Source organism: Oscarella lobularis, chromosome 4 (assembly GCF_947507565.1).
Source record: "Oscarella lobularis chromosome 4, ooOscLobu1.1, whole genome shotgun sequence".
NCBI lineage: Eukaryota > Metazoa > Porifera > Homoscleromorpha > Homosclerophorida > Oscarellidae > Oscarella > Oscarella lobularis.
Genome location: NC_089178.1, coordinates 2,848,441 through 2,867,384, shown reverse-complemented (window position 1 = coordinate 2,867,384; position 18,944 = coordinate 2,848,441). Strand labels below are relative to the sequence as shown.

Below are 18,944 nucleotides of genomic sequence, written 5' to 3'. Positions count from 1 at the left end.
CTCTAGGACTACTCTCTAATAGATTGGCTGCTAGGACTACTTTGGTTGTTCGGGAATCGCTCGCCGGCGCTTTCCGAAAGTCGCGAAGAGGACCACACCCTTTTTCGATCGTTTGCGCCGTATTCGTGGCCTCCGCCCAACAATAATCCTGGGGCGTCCGATTATTCTCGTATGGTGAAACGAGAACGCGTGCGGAGCGCATGTATTCGTTTGCATGACGGACAAAGAAGAGCCAGCATATTATAGCCATGCAATCGGGGCGTTTTCACGCTACACAACTCGCGACGACTGTTCGAGAAGGGCCCTACGTCGAATCTCAAAGACCTTGAATCGGAGACGGAACATTAGCCGAAAAGGAAAGGAATACAGATTTCGAAAAATAACCTCTTGAATAGCTTGTCTGAAGCAGTGAAAGTTGTAGTCAATGAGACCTAGAAATGTGTAAGAATAGAACTCAGGACTGCAACTACCTGTACCTTGTTTCTCAAAGCTCTCCTCTCTCATCAAACATATCAGAGCAAGATACCTGGCAAAAGTGAGACTGCTGCAGACCACAGACACTCACTCATAAAACGCCCCTGCCCACCTATTGACTTCTCTCAGATACACAATGGTGCTGTTGTTGAGTCGTATGATTGACGCTGATTTCGTGTCGTAGGCCGATCCGTCGCCCTCTTCATTCAGTCTACACATTAATTACTCTAACAGCGCTATCATCTATTTTAGTTGACCTACCCATATATGCAAGATATGTCAATGACTACATCAATCATGTCACAGCACAGTTCATAGGACTGCATGTCAACAGGAGAGCTGCGAGAAGAGGTCATAAAAAGGAGCAATTGCTGCCAATGCCCGTACCTATCTGTGGCAATATAAATTTTACTGATCACGTCAAATAGAAAAGCCTTTTCAATGCCAGAATTCTGCTCAGATAACGCTTACGCTTACGAGGTGCACAGTTTCTCTATATCTCACTGAGATCAGAATGTTGAGCAAATTCTCTAATGTAGGCAGTTGGGGAATGAGTTTCTGTACGACCTTGCTAAACGCCTACTCCGCCAAAAAGCGCTTCACCCAAAGTGCAAGTCGTGCTCGCGTATTTTTTACCTCAAAAATAGAATGATCGTAGATGCTCGTCAAGTAGAAACTAAACAAGGAAATACTACTAAAAGCGTAAAACACCCCCCAGAAAACTGAATCGCGTCTATTTCAGCAGGAACTCTGTCGCTTCCCAGGGTACTTTCATTATCAGACTTCCTTACCTGAGATGAAGATTCTCATAGCCGGCATCAGCGAGATCGTCCGTCGCTCTTTGGTGAATATCACGTTGGACTTCTACACTCGCAAGACTTACAAAGGCCTCCAATGAGATTTTCAATGTCTTCTCACCGATTTTGTGATCATCAGAAAGACCGTCGACTTTGTGAATAAAGACCTCGCATTTGATATGGGGATTGACCTACAGCACTCCGCGTAAAAAAGGAAATGCACGCGCGCTCTCTACTGCCCTACGTACGGTATATGCCTTGGTTACGGTCAGGTGCAATTTCTGCAAAGCGTCAGTGTAGTCATCCTGCGCAGGGAAAGAAAAGAAAAGCACGCTTTCTCCCAATTTTCTTTTTCAGGACGACGTCGCGAAGTACCTGGGAATCGATCACAAACACGAGAGCATTGGCACTCCCGAAAATCGCATCGGAATCAAAAGCCGGATGAAAGAAATCGATCTGTCCGGGAAAATCCCAAATCTGAAACTGCACGAACGAACTATTCTGAATCACTAAAAAAAAAACGAAAGACGTCAGCAACGCGCTTCATCACGAAAAAAAAACGGGCACCCACCATCCTTGACGATCTTATTCGTGCTCTCAAGAAAGAGGGTCTCGTTGGGAGACATCTTGTGAAAGACGACGTTTTTGATCGACGACTTGCCGCCGCGTCGCAATCCCATGAGGAGAATGCGCGGCTTCGCTTCGCCCGCTCCGACGCCGCTCGCCGCCGCCGCCGCGTCGTCGCCGTCGGCCGGACCGTAGCTAGAAGAGGAGAGAAAGGAGTGACGTAATGTTCTCTCGTTTTTCGTCGATTTTTTTTTCGGCGTTTTTGTCGAGAGGAAACGTGCCTGAGAGCGCGCGACGACGCTTTTATTTGACAGGCGTTGTATCTAGTGTAGAAAAGGGGCTCGGGGATCTCGATTGCGACGCGATTTCGAAGACGTGGGGCGTTCACGAGCTCGCTTACCCGTATTCGCGAGGAAACGAGCCGACTACGCTGTAACTTCCTGACGGGAAAGGTTCGTCGTCACTGTCCGACTAGGATGAGAGATATATATCGCCTATTGGGGAGAGTTTCTGGCTCACCATGTTTTGGTGCCGCTACGCGTGCGCGTTGTAATTCTAATAGCCAATACATGTATTTAGAAAATTAACAGAGTTGCACATGAAACTGTTATTCTCCGAGTTGACATAGAAGGGCTGTTCCCATTGATATCCAGTAGTCAGATGATTTCTGCGATGGAAGGTCGACAGTGACGACGAAATTAGTCGAATGACCTCAAAAATCACAACACGTCAGACGAAAGACAAGACAAATTCAATAACTTCAATACCTGTTGTAGACAAAACGCCAGCACGTGCTCCAGTCTTGTATAGCGGGCACCGATATCTCATTGAATCGGGAGAAAATTTCTGACGAGGTTCCATGAGCATGACAGGCAAAGGCTAAAACAATAATTAATCTGAGCAAGCGATCGTGCACGATGTAAACTTACGTCGTTCATTTGACCGGGAAGAGGAACGGCGAGAATGCCATTTTCGTCGTCCCACCGACTGCCGTCGCAGAACAGTCCGTGAACGAGAACTCCGTTTTCTGGCGTCTCGATCTGCGCAAAAATGGTCGTCGATTCACTAGACCATGCACAAGAGTCGATCTTACTTCTTTGTCCATTTCGAGTTCTTGCCCGGGTTGTTGCGTCTTGGATTCGTTGTAGAAATCCTGCTGGTTTCTGTAAACGGATGAGACGACGTAATGAAAGCTCAGTTCGTCGATAGGAAGATTGTATTTTCGCGCGTGATTCTGCAGCGTTCCTGTTAGAAATCCTGAAGAAAAAGAAAAGGCTTTTGACTAAAGCTCTTCTTCAAGAACAATCAACTACCTTGAGGAAAAAAGAATCCAGAAATCCAGAATGACTTGGGTGGACCGTGCCTAATCCAATGCTGCAAAAACAAGAAAGAATTGGGTTGATTTCTTTCACTTGATCGTTCACTCTCACGTCAACAAAATGAATACGAAGCACCAGATCTCGTATCCACGAGGCAAGAGGCTTCAGCGAAGGATACGCAGCACTAGCCCAGAGTTGGGGCACCTGATTATTCAAAAAGCTCGTGTAAACCATTTCGAGCTCTTCCGACATGACAACCAATCCCTTGATGGCCTTTTGAATATTTCTCATCGAACCCTTAATTAAAAAACCCGACATTGACGACCATACCCCCCCCCCCCCCCCCTACATATGGACTTCAACATACCTTTATTCGTGAGAGAAGCTTGTTGAATCGATCGACTTCTTGACCGAGCACCGTCGTCAACGAATTGATTCGCCCCTTTGCATCCGGTTCAAACATGACCGGATTCGCTTGGTCGATATCGAGCGTCTCGGGCAACCGATCGAGCACGCTCTGCGCCAGCTCGTAAACAATCTCGTCGCTCGTTTTGCCGCCGCCGGCGCTCGCCGTTCTCGGTTGCACGTCCAAAATCGTATAAACCAACGCGTTCGTTTCCTGCATTTGAAACGTGATGTTCGCGTTGTCGTGCATGCCGAAGATTTCTGGTTCGTCGCTCAACGGCAGTGCCTCAATGTAGTCGCGATAGTCTTTGAGCAAGGAACCGTCGGGGCAGTAGTAAATACCCGATTCCGAGTATCGATATCCGTCGTCGAGCGTCTTCGGCGAAAAGAATCGATTTAAGATTGTGCGCAAGCAGCGCTGATCCCACGAGTCCGTCACACGACCGCCGTACGTGATCTCGCCCGTTATGAAGGTGAGCGTGTCCCACGGCAATTCGCCGTCGGCGAGAAACATTTGGAGATTGCTCAGCGCGCACTCGCGATCCGAGTCGTTGAATTCGTACTTGATGTTCCAGCCGAGCGGACCGAATTTCTTTCGTTCTTGAATAACGGCGTGGAAGAAGCAGACGCCGAAGATGAGACGACGCCACGTCCCTTCGAGCTGATGATCCTCGAAATACTGACTCGTCATTTCGGCGAAAGCGCGAAGCAAATTCGTTCGAAGACCTTTCGGCGGTTCGTTCGTCACTTTGACGGAATTCTGCAGAACGCTGACGGGAAAGATTTTCGCCGGCATAGAGCTGAGAAAGAGACGAAAGTCGGAATGAATCTCGACGTCCGGCGCACTGAATCCCTTGATAACGTTTTCCATCGCCAACATCCACGTCGCGGCGAGATGACAATTCTGCAGGAAAACCCAATCGCCGCTTTTCGTCGCCGTCGCGATCAATTTCTCGGCAACGGGACCCTGACCTTGACCGAGCGATATGGCGTGGAATCGTTCCGAATAGCCTTTCTCGCGTGCAAATCGCAAAAAGGCGCTCATCGGATCGGAACCGGTCGAGAGAACGAAGACGAGCGGCGTCGTCGGCGCCATGTCCTCGAAGAGCGTGTGCAAATCGACGGGCGGACTCTCGACGAACTGACGACCGAGATTCGACGACACAAAATCGACGGCGGCAAAGATCACCTTCTCCTCGCGAAACGTTTTCACCATGATCAACTTCTGAAACGACGACAAGCGATCGTTCCACGACGGCGCCGTCGTCTCGTCGCTCGACTCGTAGCCGTCGTATTGTTCGGGATTCAGTTTCACTTCGAGCGAACCAAGCCGACAGAAGATGTGCTCCTTCACGAGACTAGCGCACAGTCCGGCAAACGCCGGCACGCTCTCCTCCAAATCGCAGCAATTCTTCCAGAGCGAATCGCTGATCCATTCGACGTCGGGCTTGGCCGGTCGCTCTTTTTCGACGCCGGCGGCGCCGCGAAGAAAGTACTCCCACTCGGCGCTGACGATCGTTCCCTCTTGACGCATGATTTCGCCGCAGAGCATGAACGAAAAGACGAGCTTGTGCTTCTCGAATAGGCCGCGCGACACGTTCGTGTAGACCTGACTCGTCGTCGTGCTCATCAGTATGTCGAGACGACGCTGCAAGTCGTTCGACTTTTCGCTGCTCTCGATGCAAACGTTGAAGAGCTGCTTGAAATATTTGAGCGAGTACTGATACATGGGATCGACTTCGGCCAAGTCGGCGACGACGAAAAACATGACGGATCCGCGCGTCGCGACGGGACGATATTTTTCGCGTGCCGTCGTGATTTTCGCTTCCGTCTCTTCGGCTTCCTTGAGACGAACGCTGATCTCTTGCGATTTCTTTTTCGAGTCGTTGAGCGTCTGAATGAGAATTTCGTCGTCGAGTATGTTGCCCTGCGAGTGAAAGAGCAACTTGAGTATCTTGTCTTCGGCCTTTTTCAGTTCCATTTTGTCGGCGTTGATTTTGACGATGAGCTCGTTGCGTTGCTCTTCCAAATCGGGTCGTTCGAGTCGAACGACGTCGCTGAGCAGCTGATCTTCGAGACCGGACTTTGTCACTGTGAAATTGATGATCGTCACTTTGATGCAGACTTCGGGCAAATAGTGCGGATTGGCCATCTTCGTCGTCATGTAAAAGCGAAAGTTCTTGTCGTAGTCGATGTCGCTGTCGCCGAGACGAATGAGCAGACGACCGCCTTGCATAAACGTCTGCCGAAGGAGAACGGGCTCGAGAGACGGATCGAGCGATTCTTCGACGTCCTCGAGCAGAACGGGCATGCCGATTCGTATGGCATTCTCCAGCGTTCGCAAATAGTTCGGATTGGACAATTTTATGACTTTGAGTCCATTCTTCATCTCCATCGCTCGAATCCATCGATTGGCCTGCTCCTGCGGATCGATCATCAACGGCCAGCGTTTTCCGCGCGTCACGAGAACGGCGTTCTCCGTCGACACGGTGTCGCGCGGCAATCCGTCGGCATTCCACTGACGAATCTGATACGAATCGGCCAACGTGCCGACGAGCGAAAAATCGTCGGAAACGGGCACGCCGATCTCTCGACATCGATTCATCCAACGCGTCACGAGCTCCGAACGATATTGACTCGTAAACGCTCCGTAGTAAGCGACGCAGGCGGCGGCGACGAAAACGTTTCCGACGACGTTTCCGATCTCGCGCTCGAACTGAATAACCGATTCCTGCCATCTCTCCTGTTCGTCGGCAAGCGCCGTCGTCAATTTAGAAGCGCGAGTCAGACGCGATTGCGTCGTACCGATGTCCGCCGTCAGTTTCTCCTTTTCGCTGACGCTGCGATCGTACGTCGCCTTGAGTTCGGCGATTTTTGCTTCGACTTGAGCGAGGGCGCGCTGCTTCTCGGCCAGCTGCGCCTGAACGACGTCCAAGTCCGCTTGAGCGGCCTTGAGTCGGGCTCGTTTCGGCTCGACCGTCTTGAAGACTTTGGCGTAGAAATCGAGCGCACGGACCCACATGCACATCGACTTGCACGCTCTCGACGTCTTTTCGACGATTTCCGGCACGAATTTCGGATTTTCGATGTACTTCTTCAACTTTCGCAACGTCGACTCGGGAATCTTATCCTTTTCGTACTCGAACATTCGCTTGAGAAAGCCGGAGTCGCCGAGCAACTGCTTCGAATTGGCCCAGTCGGGACGAACGTTGAATAGAATGCAAATCGCTTCCATGACGGTGAGCACGAGATCGGGGGGTTTCGTGAAGACGCGCACTTCGGAGATGTCGTTCTTGTCGAGCGAGTCCAATGCTTTGTTGGCCGCTTCGAGCGCCGGCAACGCTTCGTCAAGATCCTTTTGCGCGTCCGTCGCTATAGCCTTTGTTTCCGCTTCCTTCTGCTTGGCGATCGCCTCTTCCTTGGCGACGACGTCGCGCACTTTGTCCGCTTTTTCCTGATCGACGACCAACTGTTCCATCAGCTTCTGCGTGTCGGCCGACTTCTTCTCCAACTTTGGCTGCAAGTCCGTCAATTCGACTTCCATCGTCGCGACGAGTTCGTTCGTTTCGTGCAACTTTCGCAAACCGTTCGCAACGCGATCTTTGGCCGTCACCAATTGTTTTCGCTTGTCGCCGAGCATGTCCAAATACAGATTGATCAGCTCCAAATAGCTCGTCGGCGTCGTGTAGTAGCGTCGACGCAATTCGGTGTAAAAGCGATCGGCCATCGAACTGACGCTCGTGTGAATCTCGACGCACATTTCGGCTATCTTCTCCTTCATGCCGTCGTCGCCGAGATCGATCTGCTCGAAAAACGATCGCGCGACGGATAGCAACGCCTCCTGCGGCCACTCGGTGAACCAGTCGATCGTGCAGCAATTGACGAGCGACGGAAACATTCGACATCGCGAACGAAACGCGTCGCCGACGGGACTCATGCAGAGAACGATGTGAAGATTGTCTCGCACTCGACTAATGAAATAGTTGAATATGCCGTCGCGATCCTGTTCGCCGATGCCGGCGTCTTTCGCCGCCGGTCGAGTCACCGACAGTATGCGCTCGTATTCGTCGGCCTCGAACAGATTCGGCACTTCGCCGGAGTTGAGCATGTTATTGATGTCTTCGAGAAATTCCTCGACGACGATTTGGGTGTCGGTGAAGAGAAAGACGGTGTCCTGCAATTCGACGCCGGCCAATTCGTACAATTTCTTCAGGTCCTCGTGAAAGGCGGCGTAGTCGTAGCCGCGCATCAATTCAATTTGAAAGCACTTGTAGCCGCACATGTGAGAAGCGAGTCTTAGAAAGAAAAAAAAGGAAGATGCACAATTTCTCAGTATTCCTTTTCTCAGTTCTTACCGAGTCAGACTTTGTTTGCCCGTGCCGCCGACACCGACGAGAAGAGCGTTTCCTCGCGGTTGTCGTATCATTCGAGCGATTCTGGACACACTCCACGTAAGATCGTCATCCCTAACTAAAATCTCTCGCGTTTTTACCTCGTAACGTGCTGAACAGCGTCGAGAAAGAAGACGAGCTTCATTTCCTTTGACGAACTCAAATTGAAGTCGTCCAAGTACTGTAGGGACAAAGAAAAGAAAACGTTTTAGGCCGGTGTCGTTTTCTGACTGGAGCATACTTCGTTTAAGACGTTCTGCACTTTTCGTACGTCCGTCAATTCTTCGTAGAGACGATCTGGTTTTGGAGCGCCCATTTTCATAAAGTCACCGAATATAATCGGATTCGTCTCGAAATTTTCCGGCGGCACTTCCTTGCCGAAATATCTCGACGCCATCTCGGAAAGTATACCGTAGAAATACATTTTATCCGTCTTGTCGATGAGACGATCGTGAAACGTTCGCTGGGCCTCGTGACAGAAGAGTCGAAAAATCTGTCCCGGCTCGCGAATAATTCCCGAATCGGCTTGAAGCACGCCCTGTATGCACTTGGACAAATCGCGCAAATTGAAAACGTAGTGCGACTTGGCCGGCGTCGGCAAAAGATCGGTACTCATGCGTCGATAGATCTCGACGCTCGCCGCGACGATGCCGTCGCCGCACTGTTTGACGGGCGCCGGAAACTCGGCGAGAAATCCGTTCACGATCGCCTCGAATATGTGCTTGAGACTCTGCTCGTTCGGCGGCGGTATGCAGAACGTATTGAAGTGACGAAGAAGACGCGGCGTCACCGGATTGCGACCGCCGCCGGGCGGCGCGCACGCCGCGCACACGACCGTGTCCTGAATGACTTTCCAGAAGAACTTGTCGCGATCGTAAAAGCCGCCGAAGTCTTGATATTGTCGCAGAAGTTCGATAGGAGGCTGCGATCCGTACCTGTCCAATTTCGGCATGTTGAGATCGTCGACGAAGATGACGATGCGTTTGTCCTTCGGCGCACCGAGGATGTTTTTTCGTTTCTTCTCCAAATTCGACTCGACGATGGCCTGCGTGCGTTTGCTGCTCGTCTGCGCCGAAAAGTTGATCGAGACGGGGATGAAGTCCTGCGAGATCATGTCGTTCAGCTGAGCCTTGGCTATGACGGACTGGAAGAAGAGCAGACAAAATATCAGCGAGCGAAACTCGTAGCGCTCTCTTTCTCTCACCTTTCCGACGCCTGTAGTTCCAGTAAAGAGAACCGACTTGTTGATTTTGACCAAGCGTTCGAGGAGAAAGCCGAAGCGAACCGTGTCGACCGTAGGAACGAGAAGTTCGAAATAAGGAATCTTGGGGTAATTAATTAGACGACGATATTTCAACTAAATTCGTGCTATGTCAATAATACCTCGGTCTTGTACTGAAATGTTGAAACGAGCTTGTCCCAACTTTCGAATCGGCGAGTTTCAAAATCGACGTAGTAGCCAAACAAATCGCCACTTCCAGGCAACTAAAAGGAGAAGCTAATACTTAAAACACTTTAATCGAAGCGAAGCCTCCTTTTACCTTAACGTCTGGATTTTCATTGAATTGATCCCTCACGAACGAATCAAAGGGATCCTGTGACGCTTCGACTAAGTTCCCGCCGATGCCCCATACGTAGCAAAAAACGAACGTCGTCGCCACCAAAGGATGCAGGCGCTCATTCGACTCCTGAACGTTCGCACCGCCGCGCCGCAGTAGCAGAGCCTCCATCAAATTGCAAACAGCCATCACCTTGTTCACGTCGACCTAAAGAAAGCCGACCCATACGAATTTCTTCTTCTAAACGTGAACGAATCTCTCTCTATCTCTCTCTTACCTGCGTCATACCCTGCGTGCACTTCTTGTGAACGAATTTAAGACCTCCGTCTATGTTGTTCTCAAAGAGGTCAAGTAGGTAATCCTAAAGTGGCGTTAAGACAAAGACGACTTGCCGTATGATTTATTACTTTTGTTTCCTTTCTAAAGGCTTCTTTGCTTTCCAGCCAAGTTTTTACGTACGGCCTCCAGCCCAAATCGGCAGGATCAATATACACCATGCCGCACCTGAAAAAAAACCTATACAAAAACCCAACTCTTCTCACTCTGTCTCCTTTACCGGCTGACTGTAGCTGGTGAGGCGACGGCCAAATCCTGCACTTCAAACAACATGTGGATGGTCGAATTCAATTTAATTCGCTCGCTATTAGCCAAGCAGAGCATTTTATTGTCGTCGAGCACCGTATTCATGTTCTCGATCCACAGAGCGTCGACGGGCCCGTCGCAGACGATCCACTTGTGATCGTCGGTCGTGTCCTTGACGGCGTGACGAACGGTCATGGCCATGAGACCGTCGTTCCACTCGAGCGTCAACCTGTTCACCTCGCCGTACAGTTCGCCCATCGAAATCGCCTTCGGATTCATGACGAACGTGTGAACCGGCTGGTAGAAGTAGTGATTCAACTTCTGCGCGTGCAAGTCGGTCAGCGCCGTCTGAAGCGCCTGATACGACGTCGTCTTGCCGCCGCCCGTCGGCCCAACGAGCATGACGCCGTGACGCACGATCATCGTCTCGTACAGCTGTATCGTCTTTTTGACGAGACTATCGACGCACTGCAAATTCTTCGAAGCGAGTGCGCTCTCGATCGACAGCTGAAGCTTTCCGTAGTCGTGCGACGGAATCTCGATTCCGGGAAACAGATCCAATAGGATCGCTTGAAAGAGAACGGCGTCGTCGGAGAGAAATTTCGGCAGATTGCTGTCGCGCAGAGCGCGAATCAGCACGACGTCTTCGGCGACGTCGGGATTTTCGCGTTTCAACGAGCCGGCCATGACGAGCACCGACTTGACGGCGCGCATGCCGAAATCGTAGTGATCCTGCTGGGATAGCTGCTCGCTGCAGAGCTTATACATTTGAACCATTTTCTGAGCGAGATTCTTCGACGAATGAAATCCTTCCGAATAGAGAATGACTTCGGCAATGAGTCCGTAGTCCGGAACCATCATGGCGAAGGGACGAAAGAGCGCCTTCAAGTTGTCGGGAAGTTCCGTGCGGCCGGCGTAGCCGGGATTCATTGTGATGAATGCCGAGCAGGACGAAATGAGTTTGATTTCTCGTCCTTCGAACATAAATCTCGTCGCCTATAAAAACGACAATAAAACATAATACTAATAATACTAATAATACTAATACTAATACCTTTGACGCTTTGGCGTTTCGTATGGTGAGAAGTTGCTGTGCAATGACGGACAAGACTTCGATGTCGATTCGATTGAATTCGTCGAAGCAGCACCAGGCTCCGCTTTGAGCGAGTCCGGAGAAGAAACGACCCATCATTTTGAAATCGAGCCCTTCGGAGCAGTTGAAGACGACGCACTGTTTTGCCAGCGCTTTTGCGAGATCCTTCACCGTTTCCGTCTTTCCCGTGCCGGCGGGACCGGCGGGCGCGCCGCCTAGATCGAGTTGGAGTGCACCCATGAGACAGAGATAGCATCGATCGGTGAGCGGCGTTATGACGAGACGCGGACAGGCTCCGAGGTATTCGTAGCCGTAGATGTAGCGCGAATTGGACATGAGAACGATGCAATTGTCGATCTCTTGATCCCAGTAGTAGCGAAGATTCTTGATCCAATTGAAATCGTTGGGATGAGAGACTTGACATTGGACCATGTTGGTGACGATGTCGCGAGCGTGCACGTCGATCGTGATCACCGCCGTCAAAATCGATCGAAGCAATTTCGGAAGCTCGCCTCGAACCAGCTCGGCTAAATTGCTCAAACCCTATATAGGTCTTTATATTCGAGAAAACGTTGTTGCATGCATGTCTTTCTTTCGTCTTACCTGAAAACATCTCTCTTCGGCGCCCTTGATCGCCTCGACGACGTTCTCCTCGCCTTCGGCCGTCAGACACGACGTCAAGTCGCGACACCACATGATCTGATTCACGGTCAGAACGACTTGACTGGGATGAGATCGAATCCATTCTTGTCGCGGTCGCGCTTCGAAGTCGGCGATCGACGCCTTGGTGATTCGACGCAACGACGTCATCATGCTCTCCTCGACCTGCTGGAGCCACGTTTCGACGTTGCCGCGCGCTTTGAGACCTTTCGTCAGGGGAACGCGCTCTCCTTCGGGTGAGAGAAGTGCCAAAATGTCGTTCGTGTACGTTTCGCCGCCGCCGCCGAGCTGATCCGCAGCAGGGGCAACACCAAATTCCAGCCTACGAGTAAAATAAAAAAACAGACTCTCACGAAACAATTTCTCTTGCTTTTGTATGGCGTCGAAGCATTTTCTAAGGTGAGGCTGAACGGCTAGCGGATTTCTCGTCTGCGACAATATCTCCAGCAATTCGTCGTTGGAAAGAAAGTAGAAGCGAGGAAAGAGAAGTCGTTTCGATTCGAGATAATCTTCAAGACACTTTTGGATTTGATCCAGCAGATGATTATTATTCTTAAACGCGTCCAGAAGACCTTAGAGAGCGAAAAACTAGTCTCCGTCTCTCAAGTGAATAAACCATTAACTCACCGGTCTGCGTCGTTGCTCTCAACGCATTCGGATACTTATTCGCCCGTCTCATGATCTCCTTCCACGATTTGTCGACAACGGAGAACATTTTCGCTTCGTTCGGCAATTGCCGTTGGATGTCGGGTGCGCTGAATATGCTCTCCAAATAGAGCCAATTTCGCTGGCACGTCAACCATTCGTCGAGCGTGTCGGAAAAGAGTCGCAACTGCTTGTCCCATTCGTCGACTTTCGGCTTGATGGGACCGACGTGTCGCGAGCCGGCGATCGTCGACACGTTCACCATGCTGTCGTCGAGCAGCACTTGAATGTCGTCCGTTCCGCCGAGAATGAAGACGTCTTTCGAGTCGCGATGAGCCAGGACGACGTATTCGGCCGACTTCCACGCTTCCTCGACTTTCTTAAGAAGTGCTTCCAACGATGCTTCGCTCGACGCCTGCCCGGAAACCTCCTGAATGCGTTCGCCGTGCTCGAATATGTCGAGCTCGACGAATCGAGCCAACGTGAGCGGCTGATCGCCGCCGACCGACGCGAATTTCTGCCCGACAATTTCCTCGATCTGATCCCAGTGACGCTGTTTCAGCGCCGGATTGCGCAAATCGGTCACGACGGGCGCCTTGTCGCGCATTGCCTCCACTTTCGTCTTGAGCATGGGAACGACGCTGTTGGGCGGCAGGCCCTTTTCCAACTGATACACCGACTTGACGTACTTTGTCACCGTCGTGCTCACGACGTCCGCTTTCAGCTCGTCGAACGGAATCGTCAACCAACTCTCGTTTAGTGCCTCCCACTCGGAAAGGGACGTCCACAGGGTCTGCTTCAATTTCACCTCGGCGTGGGTTTCTTCGAGAGCATCGAATCGAGTCACTTCGACCTTTATACACATAAGGAGAAATGAAATCTTTTTGCCTATTCAATTTTTTCCTATGTACCTTGAAGTTTTTCTGGTACGATTTATAGGTGAACGCCTTCTTGTGAAGATCGTCCAACTTCTCCAAACGTTCGCGCAAATACTCCAACACCTTCGTCTGATCCGATTGCAAATCCAAAATCCAAGCGTGCTGAAAAAGAAACAGAGAAATCGCACATGGCCTCTCTCCCACCACAAAAGAAAAAAAAATCACCTGGGCTTCCTCTTTGACTTCCTTCACCTCCTTATTCAAAGCAGCTATATCCTTGTCCAAGTGCGTGCAGAATCGGTCGACGTTGGCGTCCCTTTCGCCGACCGACTTATCAATTGTATTCTTAACGGCAATTATCGACGGCGACAGCGTCTTGTACGTCGCCAAATCTTCGGGCGGCACGGGCACGTTGTACTGCTCAATCAGATCGTAGAGTTCCTTCACGACGTTCATGTCTAATTCGACGTTGTCGATTTTCTCCTGAATTTGGTCTAGGAACGTAAGCGATTCAACAAATTCGACCGTGCTCGTCGGCTTTTTCTCCAGTCGTCCGGACGCGTCCTGACTGAACAGAATCAGCGTGTCCATGCGTTGCCGAGCGAGAATGGGTAAATAATGATCGATGATGCCGCGACACTTTTTCGGCGAAGGGAGTATGGCGTTTTTCAGCGGAAGCGTGTCAATTTTCAAAAATCCGACCGTTTTCGTCTCGTTCATTCCGACGACGAGCTTGTTCTGACGCGAATAGCGAGCCAGCGATCGTTGAAAGAATTCCACGTCTAAGAAAAAAAAAGAGTTTATATACACGGGGTGATTCGCATGCACGCAATTCTCTTGCCTTGATCTGCGTTGCACAAGCCCGCCAAGTCCGTCGCTTCGTTTGCGGCGTAGAAATTTCGAAACGGTTCGTACGTTGCGGCGTAGCGTTGAGCCGTGTGAAAGCCTTGACGAAGACATTCCTATGGGAAGAAATCAAATTGGATTTTTCTAAAATCTAGGCGATAATACTTTCAAGCCGGCTAAGAGATCTTGAAAGTGCTGGTCTTCTTCGAAGACAACGGTCAAGTTTGGTCCGTTTCCAATCGTCTTTTCCTCGTGTTTCCCGTTTATTTTTGGCCTAGAAAAAAAAAGACAGCAATCGGCACAGGAGAAGTTTCCAATTCTTCGCCTCACATTGTGAACGGATTGAAATAGTCGTCTTGAACGAGATTTTCGATGCTCAAAACGGTGCCCTGCATCTTATCAACAATTCCGCCTATCACCTTATGATAGTCGTCGTGAGAGGGACAGAAACGGAGCTGCGCCAACTCCAAGCGAAGTTCGGAGAGAAACATGGGAGCGACGAAAGGATCCGCAATCTGCTGTTGCGGAGGTGGAGTCTGTTTTTCAACGCTAACTTTTGACTCCCGTCCCTCCTTCGAGAGAAAAAGCCTGTTAATTGCACGCACTCCCTGCTTCGCTATTTTCTCCCCACTGACCTTTTCCTCCGTTTCTGCGTACATCGGTTCGTCCATCGCTTCGATTTCCTTTTGACTGATCGCCGGTTGTATGGTAACCAAAGTAGCTAGCTGGTCATTGAGCAAGTCGAGAAATCCGGCCAGCGAGTGCACCATCAACTGATGCAAAGTGCCCAATATCAAGTAATCGGCCAGCTGTATAAAGCTAAACGCGACCGCATCAAATGAAAGAGAGACTGCACGCGCCGCAAGTTTCCCCACTCCACCTTGTGAGTCTCTTGCAATGCTTTCTCTTATTTGCCTGGAGCGTGTACGTGGCCGGCTCGCCGTCGTCGTCCTGCTCATGCTGAGTGGTCATGTAGTCGATTATTTCAACGTCGGTTGAATTGAGTGGCACTTCTTGTGCTGTCGATTCCAGAGTCGCGTTCATATTGTCGTCCTCTTCGTCGACGTACATCACGTCCCAGTTATCGGGTCGGAATCCGGCGGCGAGAAGCGCTTTTCCGCACGCGTCGTGCACCACTTCAGAGACGAGATCGTGTACCTGAGTCAAGCTACCGACCACCTACGAAAAGAGCGAACTAGAGATCATTCAAACGTGACTACCTTATAATTCGACCTCTTACCTCATCCAAAAAATCACTTTGAACCCGCTGAAAGTTATCCAATACATACGTGTGGTTTGTCTCCAGTTTAAGCAGGTTCGTGTCGCTGATGCGATAGCACATTTCACGTACGCTTAGCAGCGCCTGCCTCAAAGGCTGTAGGTAGAAAAATAATTAAAAATCCGACAGGGCAAGCGTTTACGGCCACCCACAGCATTGAGTATGAACAAATTTTTTCCAAGACGATTTCTTGACAGTTGGACTTTTCTAAATCGAATTCTCTCGTTGCATCAGAACCTCTCGAAAATTCCCGTTCTTCTCACTTCTGCCTGACGTATTTCCTCCAAATTGAGAAGGCTTTTTGAATTCGAAAACTCGCAAACGTCTTGATTTTCATCAGCTTGAGATAGTTTCTATACTCGTCCTGCCATCGATCCAACAGAGTGAAATCCACTTCGCGATTGAAGACGCGCGTCACTCCGTCGACGCTAATTGTAAAATGCTCCTCTTTATTCAAATCAACATGAGACACAACCCTGAAAAGAAAAAAAAAAACGTCGAGATTTTTTCATAGCAGTAAGAAAAAAATTTATATACTTGAAATTGTAGTAATTATAATCGACTGAAGATCGAGGCACGGCTGGACTCAAGTAGAGAAAACCCAAGCTGGGCTCGTTTCGTATCCTCTCGACAATATCGAGCGGATTTTTCAGCTTTCTCGGATCGACACCTCGCCCGCCGAGCGTCGCCTGCTTTTCTTTCAGCGGCTCGGGCAGTTCGGGCAGAGGCGACGTGACGGAGTCGCGATCGAGTGCCGGCAGAGGGCTGCCGTGTCGCGGTATCTTGTTTCGCGATTGAGATAGGAGCTCTCGATCGCGGCTCGGCTGATTGCGCTTCTGGTAAGCTCGCAACACGGGCTAGAAAATGTCAATGTCTCGTAGACAAAACAATTCTTCCCTTTCGACGTACCAGTGGTTCTAGATTGGTTTTCGCTGCTTCTCGAGCCTAAATAGATGCTTTAGATTGGTACTGGTAATGGAGTGTGTCCCACTTTTCGAATTTGCGCTGCTGTCTGCTTTGGGAACTGCAATCCCGCGCGCGGATTGACGTGAACGTCTGGTTTGGCGTACAGACGAGCTCTCAACTTTTCTGGATCAATCTGAGGCAACAATCTGAGATCGAGAGGCGAAGACAATCCGCCTTTCGAGTCGCTTTTGCGAACTGTTGGCTGCTCCATGTTGCCCTAACGACCGTAACTAAGGTAGGCGCGTACATTCAGTCACGTGCGTAAAGCCAGCACGCTACGTCTGTACCAGTACAACTCCGTAGAACGATTTTCCGACGCGAAATTCGTCGATCATGAGACTCAAGCCTAAAGGAAAATACGGATTTAGGCGTACGTTGGAATATCTCAACGGGGGCACGACTTATCTGAAGGAAAACGTGAAAACGATATCGGTTCACTATAGAACGAACTCAAGAGGACACGAAGGCCTCCAGTAAGCGCAATAGCCTTTTAACTTGCACGCGTTCAGGACTGACTCGACCTAGACGCTTCTGGCACGAAAAAGTTCCTCAGATTCAATACAAGAACCCCAAAGTTCAGATATTTAGTCAGAAAAACGAAGACCCTATTCCACTTGTTAAAGTGTATTTTGGTATGCGTGACGTATTAATTAGATTAAATAAAATAGTAATAATTAGGAAATGGAACAAGGACAAAATTAGACGTCGAGGGAAAACCGTGCGATAAAATCTTAGATGAACTAGAGGGTATCGCAGGAAAGACTGGGTAAGACCATATTAATTATTGATTTTAAAGCTAACAGTTTTGATAATTAGGGAGCAAGTGAGCGGTGATCAGAAACTTTCTCTACTAACCAATCCAGCCAATTTTGGACTCATTGGGCGAAAGTGCATATGTGAGATTCCAGGCCAAGTACCGTGTCCTGCTAAAGTCCCACTTCCTAAAGCAGTTCACGCATTTCACGAGAAAGAGGAGAAATCTTAAATGAAACTATACAGACCGCATTAGTGCAAAAGTTTGATGTAGGAATCTTTTAAAGTTTTCCACGAGAATGGCTTGAGGTTGATCTGATAAATAAACAAAATAAATGGGGGAAACGCGAAGTGCGTGGGCATAATGTGTCGTTCGTCTTACCCGAGGTTTTCTGTCATTTCTGCACGCGCTCGGATTGCGACAAAAATACTTGAGCTTCTTGACGAGCTGAGGTATCGTACGATAGATGCATTCCTCTACAGTCCATCATATAATTCATTGCCATACAACAGGTTATACACGTGCCTGGGAATATTTCCGGATATACGAGCTGATTTGGGCACAGCGGATAGCAGCCAAAATGCGCCGACTCAAGCCTTGGGGAGAAAGAAGAAAACAATATAGTTGTTCTAGCGTTTTGAATGAAAAGTTAGCGCTCTACATGGCTACTCCGAAAAATTCGTGTTGAGCTGTCGACACGGCAACATCGGCATCTTGCAATACTCTATAGTAATCTTCGACGCTCTCTTGATATCCCCAAGTTAGTATGTGAGCGTCAAGTTTCCTTCTAGCATCAGAAAAAATCTCTAACCAGCGTTTCCAATGGAGAATAGTATTTAGATGTCATTTCTTTATACTTGGAATTTCTTCGTAAGATTGGCCTATTACGGACACGTTGAACGCGCAGTCCAACTCTTGAAGTTGAAATAGTACGGAGAAAAACGTGTCGGGATCTTTATCGTGTTCCCTAGTATATGCAATACCTTGGAGGTTTCTACATTTCAGATTGAGGCTAATCACCATCTGTGTGGCCATACAATGTGTAGAAGCTTCGTTTCGTCGACGGCACTCGAAGCGTAGGAAGGAAAATCAACGGGATAATAGAGAACGCGACATTTCGGTCGGATTTGGTCGGCAAGATCTTTTGGCCTATAATCGGGCATCAATTTCAAATACGATTGAATATTAGACAAGAAGGAATTCATGTTGAAGCGAGAATTAAAAACAATGACGTCAGCAACGAGGCTAAAAGAATGTCAATAATAATTTTAGAGTGCCAGTGGGTGGGAAAAAATCCGTACCAAGACACAATTTGGTTGTAGCCGTATTGAAAATCCCGATCTTGATGCTTTCGTACGGGATAAACTAATTGATTTTCGTGAAAGTATAAGACCTTTCTCAAGTTCGCCAAGTCGGGTCGAAGACCCACGAGTTCCGCTAAATTCAATACGGAGCTTGCAAACAACGTTCTAGAAATGCGTCATTTGGTTAAAACGTTCGGAATAAAGCTCGCCTCAAGTGCTCTGTGCGAGGAATGACGGCGGAAAAGTAAAGAGCCGACGTTCTCATTCGCCAGTGCCATTTCTGAGGCTTCATTCCAAACGATACGACGCCAGGAATAGTTTCTTCTAGTAGAGCGACTAATTGTTTATGAGAACCGCCGCAGAACGGCTCGATTATTAGAACTTTGGGCTCCATACACGCGCGTTAGCTCGACCGGATCAAATGA

The 18,944-nt window shown here is 49.4% G+C and overlaps 4 protein-coding genes across 5 annotated transcripts; 1 reads left to right on the top strand and 3 right to left on the bottom strand.

Moving 5' to 3' along the window:
* Positions 1–175: 175 nt before the first annotated feature.
* Positions 176–2,391, bottom strand: LOC136186565 (ras-related GTP-binding protein C-like). Of its 2 annotated transcripts, XM_065973950.1 has the most exons (15): positions 2,358–2,391; positions 2,239–2,309; positions 1,843–2,033; positions 1,647–1,780; positions 1,520–1,576; positions 1,393–1,462; positions 1,266–1,338; positions 1,111–1,150; positions 979–1,053; positions 862–926; positions 736–813; positions 587–685; positions 477–526; positions 385–431; positions 176–324 (listed from the first exon to the last, which is right to left on the bottom strand). In XM_065973950.1, the coding sequence occupies exons 1-15, from the start codon at positions 2,358–2,360 to the stop codon at positions 271–273; spliced, it is 1,107 nt and encodes a 368-aa protein (XP_065830022.1). In that variant the 5' UTR covers positions 2,361–2,391; the 3' UTR covers positions 176–270. The 2 variants fall into 2 exon arrangements, with proteins under 2 accessions (XP_065830022.1, XP_065830023.1); XM_065973951.1 differs by lacking the exons at positions 2,239–2,309; positions 2,358–2,391 and adding an exon at positions 2,120–2,186.
* LOC136186554 (dynein axonemal heavy chain 6-like) lies at positions 2,389–16,790 on the bottom strand. The gene is made up of 34 exons (XM_065973938.1): positions 16,749–16,790; positions 16,487–16,691; positions 16,405–16,440; positions 16,033–16,352; positions 15,759–15,971; positions 15,648–15,702; positions 15,457–15,591; positions 15,097–15,395; positions 14,852–15,035; positions 14,547–14,788; positions 14,382–14,490; positions 14,212–14,332; positions 13,596–14,152; positions 13,404–13,532; positions 12,475–13,345; positions 12,218–12,419; positions 11,791–12,169; positions 11,149–11,730; positions 10,069–11,090; positions 9,920–10,016; positions 9,790–9,873; positions 9,495–9,719; positions 9,337–9,438; positions 9,158–9,277; positions 8,195–9,097; positions 8,055–8,134; positions 7,918–7,998; positions 3,525–7,857; positions 3,269–3,454; positions 3,152–3,212; positions 2,932–3,095; positions 2,768–2,878; positions 2,606–2,717; positions 2,389–2,549 (listed from the first exon to the last, which is right to left on the bottom strand). Exons 2-34 carry the CDS (start codon positions 16,670–16,672, stop codon positions 2,446–2,448), a joined length of 12,405 nt encoding a protein of 4,134 aa, XP_065830010.1. The 5' UTR covers positions 16,673–16,691; positions 16,749–16,790; the 3' UTR covers positions 2,389–2,445.
* On the top strand, positions 16,743–17,557 carry LOC136186570 (small ribosomal subunit protein mS25-like). Its single transcript, XM_065973958.1, has 4 exons — positions 16,743–16,934; positions 16,987–17,093; positions 17,140–17,227; positions 17,278–17,557. Exons 1-4 carry the CDS (start codon positions 16,795–16,797, stop codon positions 17,444–17,446), a joined length of 504 nt encoding a protein of 167 aa, XP_065830030.1. The 5' UTR covers positions 16,743–16,794; the 3' UTR covers positions 17,447–17,557.
* Positions 17,376–18,923, bottom strand: LOC136186566 (tRNA-queuosine alpha-mannosyltransferase-like). The gene is made up of 8 exons (XM_065973953.1): positions 18,729–18,923; positions 18,517–18,684; positions 18,236–18,460; positions 18,073–18,182; positions 17,877–18,021; positions 17,741–17,811; positions 17,597–17,691; positions 17,376–17,529 (listed from the first exon to the last, which is right to left on the bottom strand). Exons 1-8 carry the CDS (start codon positions 18,911–18,913, stop codon positions 17,467–17,469), a joined length of 1,062 nt encoding a protein of 353 aa, XP_065830025.1. The 5' UTR covers positions 18,914–18,923; the 3' UTR covers positions 17,376–17,466.
* Between the last annotated feature and the right edge of the window lie 21 nt (positions 18,924–18,944).